This window comes from Chaetodon auriga, chromosome 10, assembly GCF_051107435.1.
Source record: "Chaetodon auriga isolate fChaAug3 chromosome 10, fChaAug3.hap1, whole genome shotgun sequence".
In the NCBI taxonomy this organism is placed as follows: Eukaryota; Metazoa; Chordata; class Actinopteri; order Chaetodontiformes; family Chaetodontidae; genus Chaetodon; species Chaetodon auriga.
In genome coordinates this window covers 13,692,719-13,707,596 of record NC_135083.1, presented here as the reverse complement: position 1 = coordinate 13,707,596, position 14,878 = coordinate 13,692,719, and the positions used below count along the sequence as shown (strand labels likewise).

At 42.1% G+C, this 14,878-nt stretch overlaps 1 protein-coding gene across 1 annotated transcript; it reads left to right on the top strand.

The window, feature by feature from the left end:
• Nucleotides 1-7,326: 7,326 nt before the first annotated feature.
• ankrd33aa (ankyrin repeat domain 33Aa) lies at nt 7,327-13,396 on the top strand. Its single transcript, XM_076741423.1, has 5 exons — nt 7,327-7,544; nt 9,423-9,740; nt 9,858-9,987; nt 10,069-10,209; nt 11,020-13,396. The coding sequence occupies exons 2-5, from the start codon at nt 9,483-9,485 to the stop codon at nt 11,835-11,837; spliced, it is 1,347 nt and encodes a 448-aa protein (XP_076597538.1). The 5' UTR covers nt 7,327-7,544; nt 9,423-9,482; the 3' UTR covers nt 11,838-13,396.
• Nucleotides 13,397-14,878: the final 1,482 nt, after the last annotated feature.

Genomic DNA, 14,878 nt, shown 5'->3' with positions numbered 1-14,878 from the left:
TGCTCTACCCTGACACACAGGAAACCTCATGCATATGAATAATTGATCCTGGAAGAGGGGGGAATGTTTCTGTCTGGACCTGGGAACAAGCGCTTCAACAGGAGCCTCTGAGCTCTTTCCTTCCTCGTCCTTCTCTCTCCTCCAATTCAGACACAGGTGAGCTGGCTGGAGGTGTCTCTAACTCAGGTTTAGTCCGGTGAAAACACATCCACCTTGTGCTCTCAATATAAGCTTCCCCAGAAACTTAGACAGAAGATTTCCTTGGGCCCTCTGAAGCAGCTGTCCTCTTCTTTGTCATCCTTCTCAATGAGCAGTCTACACAGTGTGGAAGTGTTTCTCTTTGAGGTAGGTCTTCTCCTGTTCTTCTGTCTGAGTGCTGAAACAGTGAGACGTGACTTCAGGACCGAGCACATCACCCTCCCTGAAATCCTCCTTACTTGTTCTCCATTGGCTATGGAGGATCACCACCCCCCTCCCCAAAACCTCTCCTCCTTCCATCATTCTTTCTCTTCTTTCATTTTTTCCTCTCCGTCTCCACTACCTGGATTTCCTCCCATCTCAAACTATCTAATTCTTTTCTATATCTCTCTCTTATGGCTTTTCTTTGAACTACCCTGGCACCCGACACACACAATCTTTGCCCAAGTATCAGGCAGTGACACATGGATTGTGTGAACTCTTGAGCAGCAGGGCAGCCCCAAATAAGGTATGAACACACAGCCCATGAAGCTCAACTATTTAAGAGACTGTCACCGATTGCATACACATCTTACACAACTTCTTCAACTGCTGACTGAGTAATCAAATCAGTATTGTTTGTTTTTGGCTACTTGAAAGATGATTTGCCATTAAAAATTAGAAGGCTTGCAATACTGTTTACTGACGGACTGACCTTGCAGACCAAGCAAGAGCCTGTAGCATGGAAAAAAATTGTGCATGTGTTACAAATATTTCATTGTTACTGAGAGTTCATCTGTATTCATATAAACAGGTCGTGCTACAATAACTGCGATAACTGCTGGAGTAAAAACCCTTAATGATCATGTGAATCTATCATCGGTGTCTATAGCCATTAGAGCTATTCATCAGTTTCACTGCAGCAGAAACTATTTATGCTTTAGAAAACTGGGTCATATTACTCCAACAAAGACTACAGTTTCAAGTTTTGACTTGTTTTATCTGTGGGTACATTAATTGTGTGAATGAATTCAAAAATATGAGACAAATGTGGATATTTAACTTGACAGTCACCGGAGGCATTATGTTTTCCAGTTGTCCATCCCTCTGTACGTACGTACGAACATACTTGCGTACGTCTACGCCCATCTGTCACATTATCTCAGGAATGCCTTGAGGGAATGTCTTCAAATTTGGGGCAAACATCCACTTGGACTCAAGGATGAACTGATAAGATTTTGCTGGTCAAAGGTCAACGATCATTGTGACCACACACATAGATCAGGAATTGATACGCTAATTACGACAAAGTTTCACAGAAATGTCTCATAGGATAAGATGATGGAGGTATGCTATTGCAACTTCATTGCAACATCATGATGTTATTTTCCTACCATTATGCAACACCATAACTCAGTAACAGAAGCCGAGACTGTGACCATATTGGTGACACTATCTTGAGTGTCCACCTTGAAACTGTGGTGACTGTATAAAGCATCTGTGCTGCTGTGTTGAAGATGTGTGTGAAGCATCCATGTTTTACTATTTGTAGCATCTTTGCGGCGACATCAGTATTTGAAGCATTGTAGTTCACCACAAGCTCAGTGGCTTTGCTGATATGGAGCTTCAGGTAATTGTTGTTGCAGTCATTGCAGTTTATCCTGAGGGGAACATGAATATCTGCTCCAAATTTAATGACAATCCATAAAGCAGTTGTCACACTACTCCACTCAAAGCCACAAATGGCAACCTCATGGTGGCACTAGAGGAGGTCAGGGTCAGTCAGCAGGATTCATCCTCCAGAGACCATAAATGTTTGTTTGTACAAATGTTCAAGCCAAGCCAAACTAAGCCATCCAACAGCCAGTGTGCCGACGCACATTTTTGGGCTGTTTAATTTAAAAAAGTTATAAATATTTTTTGAAATATTATTTAAGACACGAAACACGGCCCATTGATTGTTTTCTTGAAGGACAATGGGTTAGTCCAATGAAATCTCTCAGCCCTCCCCTCCCTCCTCGGCCCGCCGCTCCTCTCCAGGCAAGGTTATCAAATTTTGCCATTGCAGTTCGACCGGAATTGGAGAGAAGTGAGTGTCCGTCTCTGGAAATGGATAGGCCTAAACCACAAAAGAGCAAGCGGGCGCAGAGAAGCTGAGAGAAAAGAGGCTGAAAAGCCTACAAGTGGACGCAGCGAAATGTGCCAAAATCACAAACATGTTTGCGGCCATAAGCTCGACTGCAGCAGCGGAGCTGTCGACATCAAGTGCAGAAGCAGTCCCTGGTGCAAAGGCTGTCGGAGAGGCACACAGCTCTAATGTGCAACAGAGTTGTAAAACAGAGGAAGGAGAAGTAGCTATTCGGGTAGATTCGGAGGAGGAGGAGGAGGAGGAGGGAGACATGACCCAGCAGGGACAGATTGAGGAGGTCAGAAAAGCTACTGTCAGCCCAGTAAGAAGTAGCCGAAATGTTAGCAGAATGAAGGGAGGGCGGAGGGCTGTTTGTCTGTGTGTGTGTGTGTGTGTGTGTGTGAGAGAGAGAGAGAGAGAGAGAGAAATGCAGAAAGAGGCAGACAACTTGTGAACAATATTTGAGAGAAATGGTCTTTTGTGTATATTGAAAATGTTTTAGATCTTTGAGTTCAGCCCATGAAAAATGGGAGCAAATACAGTTGTGTTGCATTCATATTTTTGTTTGTTCATATTTATAGTTTTATTTAAACTGTACCTTAACTGATCCCTGCTCTCTTTCTTTCCTTTGTCAGCCTCTCTCTCTCTCTCTCTCTCTCTCTCTCTCTCTCTCTCTCTCTCTCTCTCTCTCACATACTTAAAGGTGCCACTTTGAGGAGCTCTTTATTTTACATGGATGTATGGTCTTACCGTAGGCCTAATTGTCTTATTTGTATTTGTAAACAGTGAATTTCATTAAACACTAAAAACATCTCTAGCATTATTTCTTTGATAACCAATACTGTGCTTTATTTTAATTTTTGAAACAACAAAATGTGCGCATATATCCTCTGGTATGTCGTGTGCCTCTGCATATTGTATAAATAATCATGGTGGGCCGCCATGGCCATGGTCCCAGTCCAGCCCTGCCGATGTCACAGCATCGAGGGGAGTTTTGGGGTTCAGTATCTTGCCCAAGGATACTTCAGGATGTGGACTGCCGAGGCCAGGGATCAAACCACCGACCTCCTGATTGGCAGACGATCGCTCTACTTCCTGAGCCACAGCCACGCCGGCTGAGAACCACAGTGCAGTGATTCCCAGCTCTACCTGTCTGTAAACTGAGTGATAATGAACAGCGGGCACATTGAAAAGCTGCCACCTGACTGAAGTAAATACCAGTGTTTCCTAATAATATTTGATATATACCATTATACAATGTGTGGTAATATTCATGAATTCAGCAAAGGTGCTTTGTTTTCTAATCACCTCAGACGTGTTAATTGATAATTGACGACTGTCCCTGTGGTTGTGTGTTGGCTCTGATGAAGCTCCGTCTGACTAAAAGCTTTGCCTTTTTGCTCCCATTATTTTTAATGATTGATTCTCTGAAAATATAGGCTGATGTGGTGCCTTGTTTGAAAAAAAATGTTTGAAGTGCTTATTTATGAATGAGTGGCTGGACCTCTGCATGTGAATAATGCGAACAGGAAAAGGCCCAGAGAGCTTTTGATCTCAAATAAAAATACAATGACAGCTTATGTAAGATGCTTCTCTCACATCACACACAAAAAAAACAAGGAAGACCTTCTGTAAATCTTTTTTAAAAACTGTAAAGAATTCATAAAGTGCTTTCAAACTGTGTCTCACAACTAAAGTAATTAGGCCCTTGGATTGTAACTGTAACTCTCCCTCTTTCAGAGCCGAAGGGTTTGCATTAAAGCAACTTGCATTCCTCTCTTCACTTTCATTCTTTTTGTTGTTTTCATTGAGTCAAGACAGACTTTAAGTTTCACATATTATTTTAAAAAGCAAAGCAATGAAGCTCCAGTAGTGAAGAAATTAAAAAACAAAACTTTATCGGGTACAATTAACCATCAGCAGCAGTGAAGACCATGAACTTACTGGCAGAGGTGGAGCAAAGATGTGTGGAAACACTCAGCTTGGAGTTGGAAGAAGGTGTGATGGCTTTCAAAGTCCACTTTGTGTTCATACAAAGTTTCCACATCAACCACACCAGCCATTAGCAAATCTGAGAACTCAAGGCCAATGAAAAGTTTGCAAATTACATCACCCTCACAATTAGTTTCTGCAGTGGCTGTCATGCAATCAGACCTGCATCTACACCAAGTGATGTTCACCATTACACTTTTTTCACTGTCCCATTTGTCAATGACATCACAAATTGAACCCATTTATAACTGTTTTTGATCATTACATGCTACATTATCTTTTATTTTGAAACAAGAATGAATGAAAGAGAGTGAAAGAATATATTGAGGGAGCTGTGGTGCTCACATTTTCCTTCTTCTCTACTTCTTTATGTTTGCTTGAACTAATCTAATCTTAACTCAGCCCATAGGAAGTTTCATTTCAGCCATCCTAAAGAAAAGGCTTGAGCACTCCTGCTCTAAAAAAAAACAATTTCCTCAGTATGCAGCATCTGTTCCTCATGCCTTATTCACTCGCCCTTGAGTCAAAGAAGCAGACACCACAAACGTCCACTACACTTTGTAATAACTCTTTCCAAATCACCCCAAATCTCCTCCTTGCCTTACATGATCAAGTTTAGCTCTGTTTCCTCTGTGCTTCCTTCCATGCACCTGATCCCTGGAGGCTTTTAGATGCTAGGCAGCAAGTAGCAGCGGGGGGGTGGGGGGAGGGGGGTCTGTGTTTTCACCACATAGCTGGAAATAATACAGCAGATGCTCACAAAGACTGAGCAAAGTGCTGGTAAGACCGGTCCTGGAGTGAGTGCCAGCAATCTAATATTAGCTGAGCACATGGCTGTCTTTAGAGTCAGTCACTAAGCTGGCTAAACTTAGTTCGTTGCTTCCCAAGCCTCTTTCCAAGTTCTTTTGCTCTACCACTGACCTCTGCTGGGTACCCTGGTGTCTGGGGAGAAGTTGGACTGCCTTTTGTAGTGATGAGTGAATGTCTGTGTGAGGAATTTGCAGAATAGGAGGAAAATAACTCTGACCCTAAAAGGAAAGAGTGAGTACTATCAGGAGGTGGGAATCAGAACAAAATGTTCTTCAACTCATACATCAGATGAGGAATCACTTGTAAAAATCTGTTGGATTTTCTGTGAGGAACTGGAGACAAACACAGCCCTGCTGCTAAAGCAAGCTGTGCTGCCCTCGTCTGGTAAAGCAGTCAGGTCATTCTTGTATATCTAAAAGGATAAAGGAAAGCATTGAAAGCAAGCACACTGCTACCCCACCCTGTTGTGGCAAACAGACTTCCCTTTCGTCTGTGTTTCTTCCGATCAACTTCGTGTCTGTTTTGGCCTGTCACAAGCTATAGATCTTTCCCCTGAAGCATGCCCCTTTCTTCCTCTTCCTGTGTTTCATATCAGTGCGGAGTCAAGACCCACCTCAATTTCTAAACATAGCACCTTTTGACTAATGGGTCAGGTTAGAGTAATGCTATAGGTCTGTCTCACAGCCAAAGGGGCAGTCTCTAATAAGGAATTGGTTGGGGCATTCGATGGGATTTAGTGGGATTATGTTGTTGGAGGTGCGTCAGCTTCAGCTGGGTGGTATCAACAACATGTCTCTGTTGGTTAACTCTTCAGAGCAGATCAGCAACTATAAATCTCAGGATCAAAGAGCTTTTGAATGAGTGTCCAATTTGTCACAGTGGCGTTATTTAGTCAAGACGGGGCTCTACGATGATGGGCATCTGATATCGAATTCAGTTTGCTCTTTACTGGCATGAAGCACTTGATGATAACTTGTTCCACTCAAAGTGCTAAGTGGAGAGAGCAAGTGCTAAGTGTAAGATCACAGCAAACAACATGTGCCTTGTTGTAAGTTGTGGATATATTTGTAGGTGATGGAGACACAGCTGCAGCCTACAGAGAGGATTAATGTTGTGGTTAACAAGCCTCCTGTCTAAGCACTGCATTTCCCAGTTTGATCAGGAGGGGGCAGTCTGCATCCCTTTAACAGAGGAGCAGTTGCACAAAATCACAGGTAGGGCTTACTGGATCAATTCAATATCAGGGTTAATCTGCTTACCTGCACCTATGATAGCACGTGATGCTATGAGTAAACCTGTTAACATGATATTTCTGTCCACATATGGGATTCGGCCGGTTGTGCTCACAGTTCAAGCTGAGGGGTTAAACTAATGTGAAACTAGTAAAAAGCTCATTCGAGCATCTTGACCTGGTCTCATATAAGTGCAATGTAAGATTAGTGATATTTGTTTTCATGCAAAATTACACCAAAACCAGGCTAGAAAGACAAATAAATTTACATATTTCAGAAAATCTGGGTACTGTCACTATTCTCCCTCTGGGCATGTTTAAGAGAAGATGTTATATCAGAGCAGTGGAAAAACATAACTCCGCTTTGTTTCCTTGTAATGTGAGCATGCAGATTTTGCAAATCGCTTGCTTGCTTCAACATTAAGAGTATCTGTGTGGGTGCACAGTGTTTGTGTGTTCTTAGTGTCTTGTATTTGAGCATTTGTGTGCACACAGTGTCCATGTGTTTTGTGTCTGTGTGTCATCCCTGTCATGGGAATAATTACTACCAAGCCCCCCAGGCTTAGAGTAACAGCAGGGTTAGTTTGTTGTCCCAGCAAATGGATTTCCATGGGAAAACAGGTCCAAGATGCTGCCTCCCATCACACAGACACGCTGAAATTATTCAGGCAGGGGGTCCTCAGCAGTACAGCAGATAAGAGAGCCATAGCTTCCACGATTCAGTCACAGCACTTATTTGGACTGTTAGAGAGGTTTGCTCTGACACAACAGACGGGCAGCAGAGAGCTGTGGATGGACAGATTCTGAGAGAGCTGTGGAGACAAGTGAGAGAGGGAGAGAGCAGAAAGAGACTCAACAGACTGCAAGGAGAGCAAGGTTGGCTGCTGTCTGTTTCTTCATCTTAATCCTTAAATCTTCTGTAATCAGGATGAGAGGGAGAGAGCATGTTGCCTGACTTAGGACAGCAGAGTCTATGTTGGGACCTGGACGGATTGGCCTCTGATGAGGTAGTCTAACTGGCCAGTAGCAGAGATGGAAGGAGGGGGAGGACATTCAGCTGGAGTCAGTTTGGGAAACTTAAACTTAACCAGTTTCCACCAAGAGCCAACAGGAAGAGTGGAAGTCCAATGTTTGAGGATTTAACCACCAAGAGCAAAAGAGAGAAAAAAAGGGAAGAGGACTGACCCATGGCTGGATTGTTTTAGGGTGAGACTTTGACTATTTGTTCCCAGAAGTTTCATGGTGCTTTGGTACAGATGCTTGCACATTTTTTACATTTTCACTCCACAGTTTGGAGAGGGAGCAGAAACAGCTCATATTTAGGATTCAGAGGAAGAAGTTGACCAAATTGCAAGGTGTTGCTCAGTGGGAAGTGCAGGCCACAATTGCAGAGTTTAAAGTAGGAGCTTTCTATGTTTGTGCAGAATGCGGAAGAGAAAGAAAAATAATTTAATTTCTGTCTTTTTTCCTACTTTTTAAATTCATTTTGCACTTGTTTTGGCAATGCAAACATCTGTTTCCCATGACAATAAAGTCCCTTTGAATTGAGTTTAACTGAACAGAAAAGTTTGCATGATAGTAATATGCATTCTTCTGCATGACACAATTTGAAACAGACTTAAATGTTTGTAGGATTAAAGTTGAGCCATTCTATCGAGCATTTTTATCAGCATATATCAAGGTCTTAAAGATGTTATTCCTTTCATAACTGAGCATTAATTGAATAATTATCAGGAGGTGCAAAGCTGTGTCTGTGCAGTTATCTGTGTGAATTAGTGCCTAGTGTGGATGTGGTGTAGCGATGTAAGCTGCGCCAAGGCAGCTTGACGAATGAAACTCTCAATCCCTGATTGGAAAGGAATCAAGCCCTTTCTCACTCTCATCTGCAGCTCCTTCAAGACGTTGAGAGTGACTCAGGCTATCCTGTCCTAAGTCTGAGCCATGAGAAACAGCATCATCGCTGCTTTCAAAATATACTTCATACGTCAAAGATAAGACTGATATGAATTGCCTTTGTATAGTTTTTGATTTATAGCAGAAAACCACTGGATACCTCAGTGTACTTGTGGTGCAGAGCAGTGTGTCATGGTTAAGACACCATGACAGACGCTGTCACTAGCCTGGCCTCCCATTGCTTCCGGCACCATATGGCCTTTCTCGACTCAGTACACTCCTCCTACTATGCCTCCATTCACATTACTCTCACAGGCTGAGCTTCTACAGATGTGCAGTGTTTCTTGTCCATTTACTGGATTTGTTATTTATTTGTTGACATGTATAAATATATATATATATATATATATATATATATATATACATGCCTTGCACATTTTTAGCATTTACATTACATTTAACAGTATTGAGAAATAAAGAGAAAATATTTGTTGTCATAGTAACTCTTCTATAAAATAGGCTGAGCCAGTGAACAAACATTGGCAAAAAGCATGTTATACAGTCAGCTTTTCTATCTTGATGATCACAGACTTACGGATCAGCCACTCTGACAGGAGGGCTGAGGTGAGGTGAAGCTCCTTATCTTCTTTAGGCATCAGGCCTTATAGACAAGGCCCTTTCAGGTCTTCAGATTTGTATAATGTGCTATTTTCAAAGGCTGCCAGTGTTTTGTTGTTAGACTTGCAGAATTAGAACTAGTGTAAGATACTTATTTTGAGGAGAAGAAACTGTACAAACTCCTCAGGAGATGGCACTAAACCAAATGTATTTGTAATGACATTTAGACGATCACTAACGCTTTGCACATGCACAGCATTTGTTCAGTGGCCATTAGGCCTAGTCTCCTACCTCTATAGCAAGCTTTGCACCCAGAAACGATGTTACAGCTACCTAAATTTAAAACGAGCTCTGACTGGGCAGCAATGGCGTTTCTCTCTTTTTATGTCTGCTGTAGGCACACTGTGTTTGATGGTGTTAAGTTATGCTCTTCACCACACTCACCTTTGGCAGCTCAGTTTTAACTCACATGTAATACATGGCTGTTACAGGGCTGGAGGAAACATCCATAAAATTAAAATTGTTCATTCTGTGTCGATGATAACAACTCTGAACTCTGTTTTCCTATTTAAGATGTGGATGGTGTGCAGCAGACCTGACAACCTGGTGTGATCGCAGGCGGAAGGGGGTCCAATGGCCACTGCAAATTATGACCCCCACCTGGGCGCAGGCCCATCTGAGGACTCAGAGATCCTCCTGGATGATTCTGACTCAGATAGCGTGCTTTCTGATGACTCGGTGCTGCCCGACTATGAAAAGGATGAAAAGCCCACAGAGCCGGCTAAGACATTGTATGAGGCCTGCATTAAGAATGACCCCACATCCCTGAGCAGAATCCTGGAGAGAGGAGTCACTAAAGATGAGGCCATGGAGCTGGACATCAATGGCAGGGTGAGATGGATTTCATTTTCTGTTTATCACATAAGAAAAGTGACTTTGACACAACCGCAAAAATCTGCATTCCCAAATGGTGAAGCTTCAATTTATCTATACCTTGTTCCCTTCCAGAATGGGCTGATGGTGGCTGTGAGCAAGGGATTTGTAGACATCGTCACCCTGCTGCACACGTGTCCATTAATAGACATCAACCTCCAAGACAATGATGGAAATACTGCTCTTATGATTGCTGCCCAGGCAGGTGTGTCTGATGACATGTACCTCAACATCTCGTCTCAAGCCAGCCCAACCATGTTACCATAATGTTGTTTTTTCAATGCAGGCTTCATCACCATTCTAAACTATATCATTAACTACTACACCGGTGTGGACACTGAGATCAGGGACCCCCGCGGCTTCACAGCCCTCATCAAGGCTGGCCTGCAGGGCCGAGAGGAGTGTGTGTCTGCCCTGATAATGCATGGTAGGTTTATGGTGCAAGTACTCAGTCTTGGTACTGCAAGTTTACAGTAAACTTTGCAATATTTCTTAATTCAGATGGGAAGAATATCTGGTGTCTGTGCAGAAATGGACAGCAGATGTATTCAAAGGCAGTAAGCCAAGATATTTAGTATAATTTATTTGCAATACTAAGTGTTGATAACATGTGATTTGCAGAGTACACCAGGACATCTGATCTGTGAACTAATCTGGTCTTTCTCTGGGCCGGAGGGATTAGACTTGTATAAACTCTACAGGGACACATTTAGGATAGCACTATAAAAATTCCAACCACCTTCTATTAAAAGTCCAACTATGTCAGAAACAGATTGACAAAGTTAGCCCATAATCAGGTTGTATTCACAGGCAAACTCGAGCCATGTGTGGAATACAAATATATGTCTGGTGTTCTTGGTTTTGCTTTAATGCCTTAATTGTTGATTAAGTGGATTGTTATAGTCCTAAAAATCAGCACAGCTCCCTCTAATAATGGGCTAAACTGAATTATTACAACCAGAAAGTATTATCTGCAGGACTCTGACCTTGTTAAGTATATTGTCGTCACCTAACTGCAATCTATCCCATTCCACCATGCTCTGAAATGACCTGATTTACCTCTGGTATTGTTATGCTGCATATCTCCTGAATTGTGCTCCAAAGTGACCACACGGTGGGGTAATTTTACTGACCTGAAGGAGCAATTTCCTCAGTTCCCTCAGGATTCAATTCAATTATTACCTTGTTTCCTCATTTTCACTGAATTCTGCTATTTTCTTAACATTTTCATGTGCAGGTGCTGATATGAATGCTATGGACCTGTTCCAAGGGAGAGGTCTAAAGGACTGGGTCATTAGGACAGGAGGGTTTGAGACTCTCAAAAGAATACGCAGCCTGCAGGCTCATCCTGTCGCTGAGCAGTTCTGTGAAAGCTACATTCCAGAGTGGCCTGAGCTAAAGCAACTGGTAGCAAAGGCCACCGCCGCCAAAACAGCCAGTCAGAAGCTGAGGCAGCGCTTAAAAGACAGCCTTTCTTTCAGCTTCCCTCACGACCCCCAAGAAAATGGGGTATTGGACCATATGGTGCGGATGACCACAGGCATCCATAGCCCCCTGGTGGCCACTGGTTGCCACCCACTCTGTCCCAGCAGCCCCCCAGAGATTGGAAAGCGACGGTTTGCCATCCCTGAACTGGTTGAAAAGTACGGCAGCAAGCAGCTGGAGGAGAGCACAGTGTCCCACAGTAAAGGCTCTGTCACCTCAGCTTCTCCCACTGCTGTGTCAGCCACCTCCGTATCTCTGACCTCCTGCTGCCAGGACGCAGAGCGCAGGGAAAGCATGCCGCCAGGTGGCGTGAGGAGCTTCATTCCCCGCAGCATGGCACACAGGAACAGCATCTTCCCCTCAGGCTGTATTCCTAAGATTGAAGTGACAAAGTCTGGGGAGCCCACTCCAAAGAAAGAGAAAAAGAAGAAAAGGCAGAGGGGCTACCTGGAGCCTCCAGTCTGGAAGTACAAGGAGGCCAAGGAGGAGAAAAAGAGGGAGAAGAGGCAGCAGGAAAAGGACCAACAGAAAAAATGCAAGGGGTCCAAAAATTCCTCGAGCCAAAAATGAAGCATTATTCTCTTTTCCTCAGAGAATTTCACTGTGATAAAGTCACGCACGAGGGCTGAGCATGTGATTACAGTGACTCTGAGGCCAGTTTGATCTGTTTTAAGAAAAGGGAAGTGAACAAGTTTGAAAGTGAACAATGGACAATTAAAACCTATTGATGGGTTTGAACTTTGGCTAGGGATGAACACAACAAAACTGGTGTGACTTTAATTGGCTGGATATATTTTTCAGCGCCTTTGAAAAGATGAAAATTATGTTGACCAAATGTTATTTGGTTTTGGAGACATACAGTGACATGGCTGCTTCATATTACAACTCCTACCTGGTGGACTGGCAGTTTAGGTCTCATGTGGCTGCAAAGTTATACTGAAAGATATTACTTTATTTTGAAAGCGCAACATTTGTGAGGATTTTAACAATTTATATATTGTGAATGATTTTCCAAGTAGCGTGCCAGCATGGTATTCAACTGCAGGACAACCAAAGCAAAACTGTTGATCTTTTTCCCCTTTTTCAATTGGACGTAATGGGACCTTATCATACTGACTGACTGTTACAGACGGTGACACACCGATGGAGGCAGAAGATGGATTGTGTCAGCGTTGAACACATTTGGCTTTTGTCAAAAGCATATTTTTTACTTCTACAAAGTTGATCTAACTTCCTGCCACATCTATGGGATGCTTTGATTCATCAGGGTTTGGCTATTGGCAAAGATGATGCTACTGATGCTGATGCTATCAGCCAGTAGGCAAATCCCATAATACCAGGGCAAAGTTTAAGTTAGTTTTAAGCTTGCAACTCTTAATTGAGCCTCCAAATTATAATTCCTCCAGTAAGAATAAATTTTAGAGCATTTTACAAATGAAATCAGTTACCATTTCAATTTAGTCAAAACTCTTATTTTTACTCTTCTTTTATAAAGGTTGTCCAATATTCACTGTATGCAACATGTAGCATCTGCTCAACGCCTTTTTTATGTCTTCTTGACAGAATGTTAATACTGCAAACTTTTTGGCTGTGGCATGATGTTTGCAGTGAAGACACAGAAAAAGGAACAGAGAAAGCAACATTTCATCAGCTCATGGGAAAAACTGCTCACTGGTATACAACTTCTCAGTCTGCTGGTGCATAATGTACCATGTTTGAGTTACCTCTGCACAGCAAAGAAACTTCTTGTATATTAAGTTACTCAGGAAATATTTTGGTAATAATATGCTGTGCATCGTACATGAAGCATCTATCAAGGCAAGTGAACACTTTTGGGGTCCAGCTTGCACTGGAATTAAAATATTCTGTGTTTAGATCAACTTGGTATTGACTCTTACAGCTATAACAGCAATATATATTCTAATTACAGCAAAATATATTTAAACGTGTTATCTAAAAAATAATGTACTTAGATGCTATTCTTGCAAAACATTAGAGGATCATTTCTGGGGATGTTTATCTTAAAGTGAAAGCAAGAGACTCCGAAAACTCAGGTCCACAACAACTTGATAGAAGTATGAGACAGATGAAAATATGTGTTTGTATGCAAGCTTGGAATAAATGTACTGACCTTTGCGAGTGAGTTTGTATTTCTTACCTCAGTTTTAGTGATCTAGGACATAATACACATCTGGTGAGAAGATTTTAAAGACACCTCCTCAACACTGCTGTTGCTATTTTATGATATGAATATATGATATTTACACAACTGGTATGCGTGTGACTGATTAGCTCCTTGTCTGGCATGTAACCTTAGTTACTCTTAAGGAAACCCCTAATGCCCTCCCTGGAGAGGCATGGGATGGCCTTTGAGCCCTGGCCTATAATCTTTTAATCCAATGTGCAGTATCATTACATAACAATTAGCGTGTAGTGGTAGTAAAATCAAAATGGCTACTTTGATGTGTTCAGGAATCCTTCTTAGGTTATTTATATGAAAACATGCTGCAGCTGCTCATTGTAAGAGTGACACACGGTCATATTGTATTTTCAGTATTGCGGCTCACTTCCTCTTCACATGGGGGGAATTGGATACTTTAGGTCCGATCAAAAATAGAAACCTTCCTAGAGTTCAAAGAAGGAACACATTCGACTTCAAAGTTTAATGTTGTTTTTCAGCCTGGACCCTATTTTTCCACTATTTTGTGAAGTGGCTAATGTGGACAACGGTTTTTGAAATTGGTCCAGTATTGAGTGAGAGCGCTGCAGCCAACAGCTGTGAAACGGGCTGCAATCTTATCCTTCAGGGCAATCGCGACCATCAATGTACGTGGAACAAAAGTCTTTTTTTTGCCACTGACATGCTCACATTGTTATTCTAAGTGTCAGGCAACATTATAGAAAGGACCCCCACAGAGATAGACCTATTCGTTAAAGAGGAAGCTTCTTTTTGTTTAACGAGAAACAGTCGTTAAAACGCTCATCAAAGTCATCCAACCTGATGAATTAAGGATTTATTTGAACCAAACCAGAGTTGGTGATTGTTGGGATGGTTGAAAGACAAACCAAGAAGGTTTCAGTGAGTTTAATTTTGTTTCTGTTGACTGTTGAAGTGTATTTTATGATGCTAAAATGATTGTTTCTGTAAATGGAGTCTGGTGCCTTGATGAGAGCCATACAACCACTGTAAAAAAACACAAAGGATCTTACTCTTTAACAAAAAGGTTTATCTCTTCAGGGATCCTTTCCAGAAGGTTGCCAGACACTTAGAATAACAATGTGAGCCGTCAGTGGCAAAAACAAACACTTTTAGTGGACGTACATTGATGTGTGCAATTGCGCTGCTGCAGCACTCTCGCTCAATACTGGACCAATTTCATAAAATTGTACCCATTAGCCACTTATTCACAAAAACCGCTTGAAAAAAGACCAACAATACCCTTTAACCGTGTCTATGGAGACTCAGACCATAAACGCATATCCTCGTACAGATGTAACACACTAGACCAGATTGTGCAGATTTTGACCTGTGAAAATGAGGTATGACACAAGGAAGCATGAATATGACTAAAGTGGTATTAAAGTGGAAGGAAAACAAGGCTTCTCTTTAT

Coding starts and splice junctions, on each gene's coding strand:
- ankrd33aa (XM_076741423.1), top strand. CDS start 9,483: ATGGCCACTGCAAATTATGACCCCCACCTGGGCGCAGGCCCATCTGAG. Junction 9,741..9,857: donor AGCTGGACATCAATGGCAGG/GTGAGATGGATT, acceptor GTTCCCTTCCAG/AATGGGCTGATGGTGGCTGT. Junction 9,988..10,068: donor TATGATTGCTGCCCAGGCAG/GTGTGTCTGATG, acceptor TTTTCAATGCAG/GCTTCATCACCATTCTAAAC.